Below are 17,473 nucleotides of genomic sequence, written 5' to 3'. Positions count from 1 at the left end.
TCGAAAAAACATCCGACTTTCGCGTAGTAGGAGCAAAATCAACTCGAAAGACAGCTTCACGCTTGGCCGAATGAAAACGTGTTTTCATGAATAAAAATGGAACAGCGAAATTTTTGGGTGTAATATCAAACTGCATAAGATTAATTAATAGGAAAATTTGGGAACAAATAAAAAAAAATCTTCAACCACTAAACATCGATCTTAAGATCGATAAGTAATAACAAAACGATCCATATGTACACTTCGACTATCAAAGTAAGAGATGAGATCATTGTGGTCCGCAGAGTCGTTGTCAATAATTGGTTTACGTATTGCATTGCCATACTGTCATTATAGTATCTTCATTTCGAGAACAGTTTCGGTTTGAATTATCAACCGTTTTTTTTGTGAGCACACTGTTGGTATTTTGAAATGCATTCATGGCTTACGTCATTTTGGACCCCACAATTCGATGAAGGCTTAAAAAAGCGACATATATACAAGTATATATTAGAAATTATAGGCTGCTTACAATTAAAGATCAAAAATAGTTATTCTATCTGATGTTTACATGCAGGAAAATTAAACCAGAGTCAAATGTATTTTAAAATTTATTCGGAGATTTTATTTGCAAGCATTACAAACCCCATTGCATGATCACAATATTTGCACAAGAAAAATTTACTGATACTAAGGCATATACTAGTCTAAAGTTATATACAATAACTAGCGGAGTAGTTGTTCTTACAATTACTCCACAATTTTATGCTTTGCATGTATACAATACAAAACGTTCAGTTAAACTGTCTTTTGTATGGAATTGCTGCTGTTCCTTTGGCAACTTCGGTCTCCACTGGGGTAGGAGTTTTGCAGGCACTTGGTTCTCCTCTTCTTGACGGATCGACAAGTTTATAGATACTTCCTCCCGGCAAACCAAGTCTTGGGTTGTGAGTACTCAACACGTAGATCTCGCCTGTCATTGTCGAATATCAAGTTAGAATAGCAATATTTGAGATGTTGTTCGGAAAGAAAATGAAACCACAGTTACTAAACTACCGCTAGAATCTCTAACTTCCAAAATTATGAGCTTTTCGAGACTGGGACAGAAGAGCCCTATACTATGGCTATGTTGAATTAGAGGTCGTGAAAGTTAGATAAAATACAGTTGAAAACTCTAATATACATTTAATGATTAGACAGATAATTCACACAAGGTACGTTTGAGATAATAACAATGATACCTTGTTCATCTTCTCCAAAAGCTAAAATATATTTTGCAAATTGATTTTGTATTCCTCCATTTTTGCAAACATCATCACTTCCCATGCAAATATTTTGTCGCCTCCATTCACCATTTTTTTCTTCCCGGAGAAGAAACAACTTGCTATTATGGCAATACATACTTTCAGGATTACTCAGGGAAAATTGTATGTTATAACAATAATTGAATTCAATCAACGGCTTTCCCAATGCCGTTAATATGAATCCTGGTGCTCATAGATGAAGTGTGACAGGTGGAATGTTATCCAAATTATTTATTAGTACGTTTCTAATATGTTAACTCACCCATAGTGGTAATCTCCAAATATATATTTTCCTTCCAAATTAGGATTTTGGCATCCTCTGTAAACATATCCTCCAGTTATAGATTTTCCAACGGAGTGGGAATACGCGTGGATTGGTGGAATATAGTTTTCTGCAAACATTTTCTATGGTAAGTAAACTTACATATGTTGAAGTTGAAATCTTTGGTCCGTTTACCAGTTACTAATTATTCTCATATATTTGATTCTTGATTTGCATGTTGTAAAACCTTTCAATGATTCGACGTTAATATATAAGTTAATGAGTTTACAATGATGAAATATTAACCCAAACCAGCACGCCTGCGTGTTGAATTGTGATACTTACTAACAAAGCTTTCATTGCATATATTCGAATCATAACAATCAAATCCTTCGTACGCTCTCCATCCGTAGTTGCCACCTTTTTTGATTATGTCTACTTCCTCGTACTGACTTTGACCAACATCACCACAAAATATTCTTCCCTTGTTGAAACCTTTATTAATCGTTAAACACATTGAAATCGGTACACCCATGGTCGATAAAAATATTTAATCCCGTAATTGTCAACCAAACTTGGAATAAATAAAATTGTGGTTGAAAATATATATATTCACTTATAAATTTGCGACATGTGGATACAACAACCTGACTCTCCACAAATATTATATATTTACTGCTATGAATGCAAAATACACCGATCAGGCTGTGAGTTTAGGGAGATATAACTAATTCCTACAAATAGTATATATATAGATACAACATCGTAGAAATGTGTCATAAAATTATAGAAAGTGTTGTTTATGGCGGTGGCTTATTTTTGAATAAAATCCCAAACGGGGTCGAGTATAGTACTTCAAGTATGCATGGTGTATATGGAACCAACAATTTTTGCATATGTCATCAATTCTTGGTTATTAGAGATATTGTATATCTGGTACAGCTCAGCTGTTTAGCCTAAACATTATTTGCGATCAAGTTCGGCAAGTAATTTGCATTTCATTCCATTTCGGCAAGAACAAGTCTAACCTGTTGCATTTCCCCTGTCCATACTACATCTCCACATATTTCGTACCCCTAAAGCGTAAATTTCGGGTAGATAATCTTTGTCATTAACAAAAGGATTATTAGCAGGAATTGCGTAAGGTAAATCATTTGGTCCTTTATTGTTGACGTCTATACGCAGAACTTTGCCAAGCATTGTTTTTCTGAAATGTAGGTTAAAATATTGAGATTCTAAAATCAACCAGAAAACAAATATTTGCGCGAATGAAGTAATATAATATATTCATTTAACGTAAATATATCCCCTCCAAAAGAGTCGTTAAGGGAAACAGAATAAGAGTACCTATACATGATTGTAAATCGGGTATAAAGTTAATTGAATAAAGTAAAAGTAAATTAAATCTGTCCATGATTGCTCACTTATTTTGTCCGTTGCCATATTTTCCGAAGCGATCGCCGGCTCCTCCTCCATCTCCAGTAAAAATATAAAGATAGCCGTCTACTCCGAATATTAACTGTCCTCCATTGTGATTAAAAGCTGGTTCTTGCACCGTTAAAAGAGTCCTCTCTGTATCTAGATTTGCTTTGTTCATATTTGTGGCCGAAACCTGTTAATGATTGTATGATAGAGTCCATGATGATCAGATTAACAGTTTGATTTTTATTGTATTATCGCTAATTTGTTTCAGGTAATAGGGACATAGTAATACAATATTATTTAGTATGTCAGCATCTTTTATGTTATACTGCAACAACAGAAACCCGTAGGGCAATTAAGAAAGATTTCGATTTTTTTTTTCGTGGAATAGCTGTACTTTTTCCGAATGTAGTTACAGTTAATTTGCTAAAGTATTCTTTGTTCCTTTTATTTATATAATTTTTACCACACAAAGTTTGTGTATGATTGACAGAACTATGCCTACCTTCATTTCACTGATTTTTATATTGTGATAACCTTCGATTAAAATAGTGTAAAAAAGATAAAACAATCCATTTTCTTTATATTTCGGATGGAACGCGATATCCAACATTCCTCTTTCGTCATAGCCACTGTAATAAAGACAATGCAGTTGGTACTTGATAAAGATATTTGCTACTTTACATATTATCTATATATTATAAGTCTTAATATAATTTATTACTTAAGACGGTAATTTCACAAACGATAAAGATTCTGTCATTATAAAGTTGTTATTTATTAGCGTGTACACCAGATTCTAATGTAGATTTTTCTCCAAATTTTATCACAATTTGTTTATTTGTATTCATTTATGTATTATAGCACTTTAAAGATTGGATAACGCGATAAACTATGTCCTACACAAACGCCATAGATATAAAGCATGCCATGTTGATTATAAAAAACTTCGCCTGATTATAAGAGCGATTAAAAATTTGGGTTATGTGGTTTCATTTTTTAAGCTCGTTGGTGTTGTCGAACATCGTTTTCGTCTATGTGTGGGAAACATTTTCGACGATCAGAAATTGTCACAAATTTACCTCACAATCACGCGATATAATGGAATAAATACAGAATACAATAACAAATTACACTACAATAATGGTATAAGATTACTTAGTGCAGCTTAAACACATTTATAAAACTTTTAAACGTGTTTTAGCTGTTTTATTACCAATTCGGAACTCTATTCATGATTATGTTCCTGGAACACAGCGAAAGCGAAGCGCGGCAAAAAAGTTGATATTCTTGCATACTCACTATTCTCGTACAAGAATTTTGTCACGTAAATTCAAGAAAGGGGTCGAGAGACGAGAATTATCAGGAAGATATACCCAGACCATACCAATTTGTTCCACCACGAACCACCTAAAAGAATATACAGTATAATAATAATAAAAATATGGCAAACAGCGATATTTAGTGTCCAATCTGTGAATAGGGTTGAGGACGGAATTAGATATATTGTCGGTTTATATTCTAACTAACATATACCTTTGTGTTCCGTTCCATCGTTCGCATGCTTCATAGAAACAGGGTTGTTCAATCCGTTTGCTACTTCTTCTACGCACATTGTTAAGCACGATGTTTTTCCTGAAAATGAATTGAATTCTGATCGGAAATTATAAACAAACTACTAAAACAGAATAGAACTTTTCAATGCAGTAACCTGTTGTTTTATATAGGTATACCTTTATTAAAGAGATCCGTCTGACGGTAAAAATTCTCTGTACCGAGTCCATTAAATAATTTAGGATCTTTGGTAAGTTGTGGATAGCAGTAATCGATATCTACTGGCTTCACGGTATTACAAAATTCCGATGAATTTTCTTTTTTCGCAAGATCCAACAGTCTTTTCTTTTTTGTTAACATTGGAACTAGAAGCGAACATTCTTTCAACAAGTTAGTGCAATACGGTTTGCATAGTCCTGGAAATGTCTTCGCTTGCGGTCCATCCTCAGCATCGTATATATGCGCTGCATATGGTGAGCATCTCTGGACGAATTAAAAACAGTCCGTTGCCTGTCTATACCGTTTTCGCGAAGAAAAAGTCATCAAATGAAGCCCTCATAGTGATTTGGAAGTTTCAATTATATGTCCTCCAATAGCGTATCCCGCTAGTTAGCAATTTGGGAGAATTTCTGTTTAAAGACGACACCAATTTTATTTCTAAAAAGTCGTCACCCCGACAAAAATATCAGAACGAACACACGTCTTATTTATTATTCAAATTCAACAGATCAATTGTTATTCAGTATGCCGACAACAAGATAACTAAATTCAATTACGGGTAATCACACACACACACGCACGCACTCATGTTTTAAATGAGTTAAATAATAACTATTCGAAAACCAATTGAAAGTCCAAATATCACTCGTTCAACATATACCTTGAGCTTACCTCTAATGAAGCATTCAAATGAAATATCGCTATTTACTGACCTGGCATAACAAGGAAATAAGGTATTTGCCGCACGAAGCAAATTGTGCTAATGTCATGTTGCTGACAAGAGATGCATTTTCGGTTGAAATTTGCGAATCATCAGTTTCGTCACAACATCCGAAATTTTCATATTCTTTGCAAAATTTTATTGATTCTGCTGCAGGTCTGAATAAATTTTTTCTCAATTACATAAAAAAAAGCAGGAATGTAATTTTATGTATTTTTGACATAAAATGATTTTAATATAATGCAATAATAAATAAGATATATTTTAAGGACAATTCAGTAGTACAGTTTACCCAAAATACATAAAAACGGAACACCTATATTTTTATCTTAAGATGGTAATAGTGTAAAACCATCTTTGGTATATGCTTTGATATATCACCGACATATGGTTTTACATAAGTTAGTTTAGAAGTCTAATTTTCAACTAATACATTTTAAATTTCTTGAACTGAAATGCTTTTAAAATACCACTTACTTGAATGGTGATTTGAAATCCAAGCATTGTGGATGGGCTTCTGCACCAAATATAAGTGCAAAAATAAAAAGGATAAAACTGGTTGTCGACTGCATCATAAACTATTCTCTATTTGTTTTCAACGGGCACTTACATAAACCTGAACTAGGTTAGATATACCCTTTGGCGTTCAAAATCCGATATCTTTTTTTTCCGAATTCAACCACTGAACTGGAAATACATAGAACGATCTTCTCTCCACTAAACTGGAAATACATAGAACGATCTTCTCTCTCGTTTCGCGTTGTCGCAGCGCGGGAAAATTCGATCGCCGCCATCTTGGCATTTATGTTTCCAAAGTTTCTTCGTGTTGTCTCTTGTTTTGGCCAGTTTTCATCTATTTTACTACCCAGTGCGCCACATATGGATCCATTAAACGCAATTTGATTCGAGTTGGGAATTAATAGCCTGATGTGGATCTCGTTCTTGGAAAAATTCGGTTGTTCAGGCGATAAACAAGAACCCTGGGGGACCCCATGGATCACAGGTAAGACAGAGGAGCAGTATGAGCCGATTTCTACATATTGTGTTCTACTTGTTAAATAGATAGTAAGGAGGTGAAACCGAACTGTGATTTATTTAGTATGTCATGCTTTTTGAGAAAGTTCATAAGCCTTCTATGAATTAGAAGTTCAAATGCCTTTACCAATAGCAGATAGAATGAATATAGGTCTGTAATTTGAAATATTTTTTCTTATTACTGACTCTTCTAGCTTTGCCAGGTTCTGTGACGATGATGAATCGTGGGCTAGTGCTAACGTGAAATAAAATACCAGATGATTTGACTCACAACTGTAATATCAAATATTTTATGGTACTTTATACTTTTGCAGCAACTTACTTAGTCTACAGTGTGTTGCCAGCAGTATCGATAAATTATCCGACTTTCGCGTAACAAGAGTTCGCAAAATCAAAACAGAAGACAGCATCACGCTTGGCCAAATAAAAAACGTGTTTCCATAAATAAAAATTTTGGTGTATTATCAAATTTCATAGGATTAATAGAAAATTCAGTAACAAATAAAAATAATAAAATCTTTAACCACCTAAAATTTCGAAGCAATTGGTCCAGTAGCGAGTTCAGAAAAGCGATTTTTTCAAGTAGAAGAAATACTAGTACTAATAATACGATACGATGAAAAACAACAACACATTAACGAAACGATCCATATGTACACTTCGACTATCAAAGTATGAGATAAGATCATTGCAGCCCGCAGTGTCGTTGTCAATTATTGGTTTGAGCACTCATGCCCATTGGTTTGAATCACTAACCGCTGTGTTGTGACTTCCCTGTTGGTATTTTGAATGTATTCATGGCTTACGTCATTTTGAACCACACAATTCGAAAACGGTTAAAAACGCGACACAACAGTATGATCAAGTATACGCTGCTTACAATTGAAAGACCAAAAAATTCATTCTATCTAATGTTTACATACAAGAAACATTCAACCAGAGTCAAATGGATTTTAAAATTTATTCCGAGATTGTATTTGCAAGCTTTACAAAGAATTCAGCATAGGTTAGCATGTAGGTGATATTCACCAGTAACTTTTGTTTCAGTTATCAGCAAAATAACATCTGACAAACAACCAGCATTTTCTAAATCGACTGAAAATTATTATAGATACCACAAACAACTTGCTCTAAAAACCAAATCCCATTGCATGATCACAATATTTGCACGTAAACACTTTACTGATCCCTGTCCAACACATTTTTTGGCGTCCAAGGTTTCTAAGCTGATTTAGGTAAACTTTAGGGTGCTGAGTACGAAAATCATACTAGTTTTTTCTCATCAGATCAATTTGTTGAAATATTTGCTATTTTATATCTTTTTAGTGCTTGGGTAGTGTGTGCGCCAAGATGGCGCACAACCTAATAACCCTAACCTGGTATATATATATACTATATTCAGGTTATATATTGTATGCAAGCAATGTGTTGAGCATCTTCCACAGTGGACAAAAAGGATAGAAAGTCACTCCGCTTTGGTATTCCAATGGTCTCGAAAAAATATTTTAATGACTGCTACTTCTGTGCAGTAAACACGAAGGGAATCAATAGGGAGAACAGGAGATCGCTAGTTTATCCAAACTTCGAGTCTGCAATGAGGCAAATTCCTCAATGCAATGAAATTCATTTTTCAGTGTGTGTAGGCTTGCTCGAATTGGAATTGTCTGGCTCTGAAGAAGACCAAACCTCCGTTTTGTCCCCTGATAGTAGTGAATGCGCTGTTTCAGATGTCGGTTTTTCCTCTTCTTCACTTCTATAGTCTTTTTCTCATTGATAACTTAATGATCGGACTAGAGATTTCAACTTTTCCAAAAAATCTCTTGAATTTCCAGCTTCTTATTGAACTCTTGTCATTATTTTTACTCAAGAAAACGACTTAGTATATTGCAACGACGTTGCCGCCTTTTTATAAACAGTGTTTTTCTTCACAATTCTGGCTCCTCCTAGGGCTGAACGTTCCAAAATTGAGTTTCCTTCTCTTCACATAAAGCTTAGCAGTTTGTGAATGCTCTCGAGAAACAGGTTCAAGTATATATATTTGCAGGAAATTTCCAGGTCTAACCGCAGAAAAACTAAAAGCTGAAATTTTTGATGGAACCCAGATTCGAATGTTAATGAAGGACGAAACTTTCTGTAATTTTATGAATCCATGGACGTCGTTGACAAATGTGGTAAAAAAATTTTGGGGAAAATCACAGGCCAAAATCAGCCCAATTACAAAGAGCTTGTTTAAAAACTACTCACAAGTCTCCGTCAACGTGGTGCAAATATAAGCATCAAGTTGCATATTTTGCACAGCCATCTTGCCCGTTTTCCAGAAAATCTAAGTTATATGAATGATGGGCAAGGGGAGCCCTTTCATCAAGATATAAGCGGCATGAAAGTTTGCTATCAAGGTCGTTGTGATGCCATCATGCTTGCAGACAACTGTTAGTCTATCAAGCGCAATGATTCCGTGGCCTCCCATTTTAGAAAATCAGTAAAACGTCTATTTATAGCTGAGGACATCTATTAGTTAGCATTTATAACAACTTCCAGCTTTAATTGTAAATATTTTAGTGAGATTTCATGAATATGTTCAATAAAATTACAGAAAAATGTTGTGCCTATCTTTATTGTAGCTTTCGGCATCCTGCAGAGAGGTATATACCATAGAAGAAAAAATAGACCTGATAGTGAAAAGGTAACAGCATTTCTGGATCAGCGCCCTCAATTTGCCCAAAACGGTTAAAACATCTTAGGCACCATGAAAAAAAGTTTTTGGCGCCCAGTGTAATGCATACTAGTACTAGTCTAAAGTTATACAGTATACAATAACTAGCGCAATAATTGTCCTTACAATTACTCTACAATTTTACGCTTTGCATGAATACAATACAAAACGTTCAGTTAAACTGTCTTTTGTATGGAATTGCTGCTGTTCCTTCGGCAACTTTGGTCTCCACTGGGTTAGGAGTTTTGCAGGCACTTGGATCTCCTCTTCTTGACGGATCGACAAATTTATAGATTCTTCCTCCCGGCAAACCAGGTATTGGGTTGTGTGTACTCAACATGTAGATCTCGCCTACAAATATCAAGTTTGAATAGCAATATTTGATAAATATGCTTTATGGAAAGCAAATGGAACCACAGTTACCAGACTATGGGTTGCACCTTTAAATTTTCGATTCCAAGCTTTTCGAGAAGAGCTCTATATGTATATGTTAAATGAGAGAAAGTTAATGTTAGCTTAGTCATTGTGATATAAGATAAAAAAAACTATGAAATGTGAGCCATATTTCGTTCATGTCAGCTTTTGAGATACTTACATAATTTTTACCTAGATATTATGAGACTAAGTTTTTTTCACAAAAAAAAAATTCTCTAATTTCTAATTAACAAGTCTATTCTGTATTTCTGTGATATGCAGAAAATGACAATAATAATTCAAAAATAATATAGTTTTGAAATAATAACAATGATACCTTGTTCATCTTCTCCAAAAGATAGAATATATTTTGCAAATTGATTTTGTATTCCTCCATTTTTGCAAACATCATCACTTCCCATGCATATATTTTGTCGCCTCCATTTACCATTTTTTCCTTCCCGGAGAAGAAACAACTTCCTATTATGGCAATATATACATGTCAGACATATTCAGGAAAAATTGTGTGTTATAACAATAATTGAATTCAATCAACGGCTTTCCCAATCCCGTGAATATGAATTCCGGTGCTCACAGATGAAATGTGGCAAGTGAAATGATATCCAAATAATATTAGTACGTTTCAAATATAGTTACTCACCCATACTGAAAATCTCCGAATATATATTTTCCTTCTAAATTTGGATTTTGGCATCCTCTGTAAACATATCCTCCAGTTATAGATTTTCCAACGGAGTGGGGATACGCGTGGATTGGTGGAATATAGTTTTCTGTAAACATTTCTATGATAAGTAACTTTACATAAGTTGGAGTTTAAATCTTTGGTCCGTTTACGAGGTTACTTCAAGAAATATATTGAGAACTCTTTCCATGTATTTGATTCTTGATTTGCATGTTGTAAAACCTTCAATGATTCGATGTTAATTTTAGGACCAAATGGGTAAAACCGCAATAAAATTTAATGAGTTTACAATGATAAAATTGCAAGCAAACACAAGAAACGCTTGCGTGTGGAATTGTGATACTTACTAACAAAGTTTTTATTGCATATATTCGGATCGTAACATTTAAATCCTTCGTACGCTCTCCATCCGTAGTTGCCACCTTTTTTGATTATGTCTACTTCCTCGTATTGACTTTGACCAACATCACCACAAAATATTCTTCCCTTGTTGAAACCTTCAATTGTGAAATACATTGCAACATGAAAAGAATAAAATTGTGGTTGAAAATTTACATATATATTTACTTATAAATTTGTGACATGTGGATACAACAACCTGACTCTGAATATTATAAAATCCCAAACGGGGTCTGTTATAGTATTTCAAGTATATATGTATGGTGGATGTGGGAACAACAAATTTAGCATATGTCATCAATTCTTGATTGTTAGATATATTGTATATCTGGTACAGCTCAGCTGTTTAGCCAATTTTCATACATTATTTGCGATCAAATTCGGCAGTAATTTTCATTTCATTCCATTTCTGCAAGAACAAATCTAACCTGTTGCATTTCCCCTGTCCATACCACATCTCCACATATTTCGTACCCCTAAAGCATAAATTTCGGGTAGATAATCTTTGTCATTAACAAAAGGATTATCAGCAGGAATTGCGTAAGGTAAATCATTTGGTCCTTTATTGTTGACGTCGACGCGAAGAACTTTACCAAGCATTGTTTTTCTGAAATGTAGGTTACAATATTCAGATAATAAAATCAAACAAAAATAGAAATATTTGCTTGAATGAATTAACATAATATATATCCATATAACAAAAATACATTTCTTCCAAAAGAATCGTTAGAGAAAAAAGAATATAAGTACCCCGCCTATACGTGCTGGTTGTAAATTGGGTATATATATTAGGTTTGAAATAACTCGGGCTCATTTCGGAGCTAGTCAACAAACCATTTATTTAACATCGACTAACTCTCAGAGATATTTGACTTGAGACTTGAGGCCGAGCATTTGAAATAGCAAAATAATTAAAACATGATTATGACTTTATTGATGTTGTATCCAAATAATAGAAAGTTATCAGCCTGTCCAAAAATAACTCGTATAAGCCGTGTTGACCCCGAAAATCAATGCGACCAATATTTATTCATTTCAGTGTTGTTAATGAAATATACTGTATTTATTGGTTAGGTATACGGGGTTTAATGACTTTTACCAACCTTAGTCTCTATTCAATGTTCAAAATAGATAGTCTACAATTTGAATGGGTCTCTTTTAATATAAATAATTCAGCATTGGTTTCGACAGAAATTAATATTAAATCTGTCCATAATTGCTCACTTATTTTGTCCGTTGCCATATTTTCCAAAGCGATCACCGCCTCCTCCTCCATCTCCAGTAAAAATATAAAGATAACCGTCTACCCCGAATATTAACTGCCCTCCATTGTGATTAAAAGCTGGTTCTTGCACCGTTAAAAGAGTCCTCTCTGTATCTAGATTTGCTTTGTTCATATTTGTGTCCGAAACCTGTTAATGATTGTATGATTGTATGAGTCCATGATGATCAGATCAGCAGTTTGTTCTTTAGTATATAATCGCTAATTTGTTTCATTAGGTAATAGGATTTTTCGTGGAACAGCCGGACTTTTCCAAATGTAATTTCAGTTAATTTTCTAAAGTATTCTCTGTCTTTTTCAACAATATGATTTTTACTGAAAATATTTTTGTGTATGATAGACAGAATTATGCCTACCTTCATTTCACTGATTTTTATATTGTGATAACCTTTAATTAAAATAGTGTAAAAAAGATAGAACAATCCATTTTCTTTATAATTCGGATGGAACGCGATATCCAACATTCCTCTTTCGTCATAGCCACTGTAATAAAAGCAATGCAGTTGGTACCTGATGAAGATATTCGCTGCTTTACATAATACCTAATAATATGATTTAAAAATAAGGTATACTTTATATCCATAGCGTTTGTGCAGAACATAGCTTATGGCGTTATCTAACCTCTAAAATGCTATATTAAATTACATATAATTTAATTTACTATCTACACTAGAATCTGTTGTACGTGCTAATAAATAGCAACTTCATAATAACATAATCGTTTGTCATATTGTCGTTTTGGATATAAAAAACTTTGCCTGAGTATAAGAGCGTTAAAAAATTTCGGTTATATAATTTCATTTTTGAAGTTCGTTGGTGTTTTCGAACATCGTTTTTGTCTATGTGTGGAAAACACTTTTGACGATCAGAAATTGTAACAAATATACCTCGCAATCTCACGATATATTTGAATAAATACTAGAAATCAACAGAATACACTACACTAATGCATAAAATTACGTAGTGCAGCTGAAACACGTTTATAAAACTTATAAACGCGTTTCAGCTGTTTTATTACCAATTTGTAACTAGGGATTTGTTCAAAAAGAATTGTTTTAAAACAACTGTTTTAAATAAAGTTTTTTTTTTGCCTGTTTTGTTCAAAATGGCTGTACTATTCGATTTTTATGTATTAAATAGGTTGAAGAAAAATGGATGTAAAAACTTGCCGAGCGCTTCTTATTTGCAATACCTTCTTCAAAACGCCACAAATAACGATAGAGGCACATCATGCACACCTTTTCAGGCTGTGCTCAGTGGTTGGCGCAGTAGGATGCAACCAATAACGTAACGCCATTACGTGAACGACCCTGCGACGAAACCACCTTGCGAAAATTGAAATGCGATCTAATAAATGAGTTTGTATAATCTTGAAAAACTCTTTCACTTCAACCTTAAAAACAAAGCTTGCTAAGCATAAATTAACCGAACAGTATTAACTGTAATAATGCCTTCATTTTATGAGAAAAATGTCAATACATGAACTCGAAATCCACATCATGGCGTCATAACAGATTACTTGAGGCGTCTTTGCATCAGAGGACTCTTACAATTAACATAGGCCAGGCTAGCGTGACTCATCCGCCGTCGATGTAGGCATATTCTTCATTATCACAACCCACTCGTTTTGCCGAAGGCGGCCATTCCTCTAATTGATAATAGGCTTGTGAGCTAATTTTCTCGATTTTTCTTACTCAAAACTTCTCTTTGTTATCTCGGATAAACATTCCGGTTAAAATCTTTTGACTTTTGTGAAGATACGAAAATCGCGATAATGTACGCAATAGCAGTAAACGTCAAAATAGGATTTTTTACTTACATTTTTAAAATTATAATTCTGGCTGCGTGTACAGCTGCCCGAATACAACATTTTGGAGTAATTTCGCGGCGATGCAAGGGGTATTTCAATAAAAAATACAGATAAAATTTGATTTAAAACAAGCCCTTGTTTTAAAACACGATTTTTTTTAGAATTGATAAAAAAACAAAACCCTATTTGTAACTCTGTTCATGATTATGTTCCAGGGGCACAGCGAAAGCATAACGCTATACAACAATGCTAAGATATTTTCATACTTACTATTCTCGTACAAGAACTCTGTCACGTAAATTCAAGAAAGGCGTCGAGAGTCGAGATTTATCAGAAAGATAGACCCAGACAATACCAACTTGCTCTACCACGAACCACCTAAAAGAATACAGGTATTTCAAAATAAGGTCGGAAATGCAAGCAAATGTAATCATATTCAAAAGTTATAAAAACTCTGAATTTTCTTAGTTAAATACAGGAAACAACGGAATTTTGTGTCCAATCTGCGGATAGGAAATAGAACAGAGTTAGAGATGCAGTTGGTTCATATTTTAAATTATACCTTTGTGTTCCATCATTCGCGTGCTTCATAGAAACAGGGTTGTTCAATCCGTTTGCTACTTCTTCTACGCAAATTTTTAAGCACGATGTTCTCTCTGCAAAGAAATTGAATCCTGATTGAAAATTATAAACAACAAAACTAATCAATTACTATATCCGTATATCCCATTAATACTACAAAAACAAAACAGAACTTTTCAATGCAGCAAACTGTTGTTTTATATTTGTATACCTTCATTAAAGGGATTCGTCTGACGGTAAAAATTCTCAGTACCGAGTCCATTGAATAATTTAGGATCCCTGGTAAGTTGTGGATAGCAGTAATCGATATCTACTGGTTTCACGGTATTACAAAATTCCGAGGAATCTTCTTTTTTTGCAAGATCTAACAGTCTTTTCTTTTTTGTTAGCATTGGAACAAGGAACCAACATTTTTTCATCAAGTTAGTGCAATACGGTTTGCATAGACCTGGAAATGTCTTTGCTTGCGGTCCATCCTCAGCATCGTATATATGCGCTGCATATGGTGAGCATTTCTGGACGAAAAAAAACAATCGTTGCCTGTCTATACGGGGTTTCGTAAAGAAAATGTCAGCAAGTGAAGCCGTCGTCGAGATTTGGAAGTTTATCCTCTAACAGCGTATCACACTAGTTAGCAGTTTGAAAGAATTTCTGTTTAAGAATTTTTAGAAGACTCTAATTTTATTTTTATAAAGCCATCACCTCGACAAAAATATCAGAACTAACACACGTCCTATTTATTAATATAACTCAACAGATCATTATTATTCAGTATGACGACAACGAGATAACTAAATTCAAACACGGAAAATCACACACACACACACGTACGCAGGTACATTTGAATAAGTTAATAACTATTCGAAAACCAATTGAAGGTTCAAATATCACTTGTTCAACATATACCTTAAAGTTACCTCGAAAGCAATCAAATGAAATAGCGCCATTTACTAACCTGGCATAACAGGGACCTGAGGTATATGGCACACGAAGCAAATCGTACTAATGTCATGTTGCTGAATATGGATTTATATTCGGTTAAAATTTGCGAATCATCATTTGCGTCACAACATCCGAAGTTTTCATATTCTTTGCAAAACTCCAACGATCCTGCTGCAGGTCTGCATGAATTTTTTCTCAATTACATAAGAAAGTTAGGAATGTAATTTTATGTATACAGGACATATACATAATGACCTTATTATAATACAATATTAAATAAGATATATTTTAAAGATAATATAGTAGTTTAATTAACCCAAAATACATAAAAAACGTGCCAACGAAACACCTATATTTTTATCTTTAGATGGTAAAAGTTTGGAACCATTTTTGTTGTACGCCGTTTATATGGCACAGACAAACGGTTATACATAAGTTAGTTCGAAATTTCAATTCTTTAGCTAATTCATTTTAAATATTTTTAAAATATTACTTACTTGAATGGTGGTTTGAAATCCAAGCATTGTGGATGGCTTTCTGCACCGATTATAAATGCAAAAATAAGAAGGATAAAACTTGCTGGCGACTGCATCATGAACTATTCTTTATTTATTTGCAACGGTCACTTACATAAACTTGAACTAGGTTAGATATAGCCTTTGGCGTTCAAAATCCGATACCTGTTTATGTCGGATGCAACCAATCTCCTGTCACGTGATGGATTTTGCAGCGTCATGAAATAAGATTGAAGTTACATGTCAATTTTTGTACTCGAATTTTCTACTGAATAGAAATATTAATATGTCTACTTTTTATGTTCTTCAATCTTTATGCAACATATCTAGAGATCTGTTAAATACCTTCTTGGGCAATTTAAATTCAAGCAAAATAAATACATATGATTTAGTGTGCTGTATAAATTATAAATAAAGATACCACAATTTTGCTATGCTGATAAATCGTAATATAAACCTTGATCCAAGGTCCGTACTATTATGCAGAACATTATATGACCGCAAGTGTACAGGCAAACGTAATAGTGCCGACTAGCGGATTCGAACATTGAATTTTATTTTCTATCTGGAACTCTACATCCACAATGCTCTGAGGTTAATTTTGGCTTCGTTTAATTCATATTCATTTCAGTAGATCAGTGGTTCTTAAACTTTTTCGAGCGCGACCCAAATCTGAGTTTTATGAATACTCGCGACCCAATCCTAAATAACGCAAAATGTGTTTTTAATGTTAGTACAGTTTGACTCAAATACAGACAACTATTTATTAGAAACAGTCCATTGACTCAGTGAGATTGATGAAACTGAAATTTCAATACACAGCTCTATTTTACTTAACGCAATACGCAGGTTGTCACGGGTATCGAGGCGATTGCGAGCTTAGTTTTGATAACCGTCAGTGCCAAATATCCTCGCTCGCACAAGTGCCTTGTCGCGAATTGTAGCAGAAAAGGCGTCCGCTGTCCGTCGCAAACACGACATCTTAGCTGGCCTTCGGTATCTCTCGCAATATACAACTTTTTACTCATCAAATGTGCACACACTGCTTCGTTCGCGGTAAATGGTGCCTTGAGATGAAGTCACATTTTCTCTAGATATTGAATAATCTAATGTCGAGAAGCGAGCTTTTTCATTGCGTCGTCTATTACAATTTACATTACCAAAAAGACACCCATTTTTGGTTATTTTAATCCACTAAGACACCATTCCACGCGGTCAACACAACGACAAGCGACGTGCATGGTTACCGATACCGTAAAAATAATACGCGTGACTGGCATATCAGAATTGTGATGTAACAATGAGCTCAAGACAGTTCTTTCCGTGAATGAAATTTTATTTTTTATTATTTTTAAATACAGGAGTTTAGAAGCTAAATTGAAACATTGGGAAAGCTGAAAATTCTTCCTTCTCCTCTTAGATTGCCCTTGCATTGACGACCTCGTCGCGACCCATTTTAAACCTTCCGCGACCCATGTTTGGGTCGCGACCCATACTTTAAGAACCACTGCAGTAGATGATCATAGAGCACTGCTTTAAATTTATTTTAAGGTCAACGAATCCGAAAAATACATCCTCAGAAGGCAAACAAGTTAGTTTTCTAAACATTTGCTAAAG

The 17,473-nt window shown here is 34.2% G+C and overlaps 3 protein-coding genes across 4 annotated transcripts; all 3 read right to left on the bottom strand.

The window, feature by feature from the left end:
• Window positions 1-587: 587 nt before the first annotated feature.
• Window positions 588-4,373, bottom strand: LOC120325794 (HHIP-like protein 2). The gene is made up of 8 exons (XM_039391960.2): window positions 4,270-4,373; window positions 3,473-3,599; window positions 2,970-3,157; window positions 2,574-2,752; window positions 1,891-2,040; window positions 1,546-1,675; window positions 1,221-1,363; window positions 588-952 (listed from the first exon to the last, which is right to left on the bottom strand). Exons 1-8 carry the CDS (start codon window positions 4,350-4,352, stop codon window positions 774-776), a joined length of 1,179 nt encoding a protein of 392 aa, XP_039247894.2. The 5' UTR covers window positions 4,353-4,373; the 3' UTR covers window positions 588-773.
• A 119-nt stretch (window positions 4,374-4,492) lies between these two features.
• Window positions 4,493-6,147, bottom strand: LOC144421948 (HHIP-like protein 1). Its single transcript, XM_078111566.1, has 4 exons — window positions 5,939-6,147; window positions 5,454-5,619; window positions 4,701-5,004; window positions 4,493-4,602 (listed from the first exon to the last, which is right to left on the bottom strand). The coding sequence occupies exons 1-4, from the start codon at window positions 6,034-6,036 to the stop codon at window positions 4,493-4,495; spliced, it is 678 nt and encodes a 225-aa protein (XP_077967692.1). The 5' UTR covers window positions 6,037-6,147.
• Window positions 6,148-8,514: 2,367 nt separating this feature from the next.
• LOC120326703 (HHIP-like protein 2) lies at window positions 8,515-15,999 on the bottom strand. Of its 2 annotated transcripts, none has more exons than XM_039393040.2 (12): window positions 15,839-15,999; window positions 15,355-15,520; window positions 14,611-14,914; window positions 14,380-14,473; window positions 14,088-14,195; window positions 12,364-12,490; window positions 11,950-12,137; window positions 11,154-11,332; window positions 10,674-10,823; window positions 10,285-10,414; window positions 9,961-10,103; window positions 8,515-9,560 (listed from the first exon to the last, which is right to left on the bottom strand). In XM_039393040.2, exons 1-12 carry the CDS (start codon window positions 15,934-15,936, stop codon window positions 9,382-9,384), a joined length of 1,866 nt encoding a protein of 621 aa, XP_039248974.2. In that variant the 5' UTR covers window positions 15,937-15,999; the 3' UTR covers window positions 8,515-9,381. The 2 variants fall into 2 exon arrangements, with proteins under 2 accessions (XP_039248974.2, XP_039248973.2); XM_039393039.2 differs by having other exon boundaries at window positions 15,355-15,535; window positions 15,839-15,951.
• Between the last annotated feature and the right edge of the window lie 1,474 nt (window positions 16,000-17,473).

Source organism: Styela clava, chromosome 4 (genome assembly GCF_964204865.1).
Source record: "Styela clava chromosome 4, kaStyClav1.hap1.2, whole genome shotgun sequence".
In the NCBI taxonomy this organism is placed as follows: Eukaryota; Metazoa; Chordata; class Ascidiacea; order Stolidobranchia; family Styelidae; genus Styela; species Styela clava.
The sequence above is the reverse complement of the archived record's forward strand: the minus strand, read 5'-3'. Positions and strand labels throughout refer to the sequence as shown.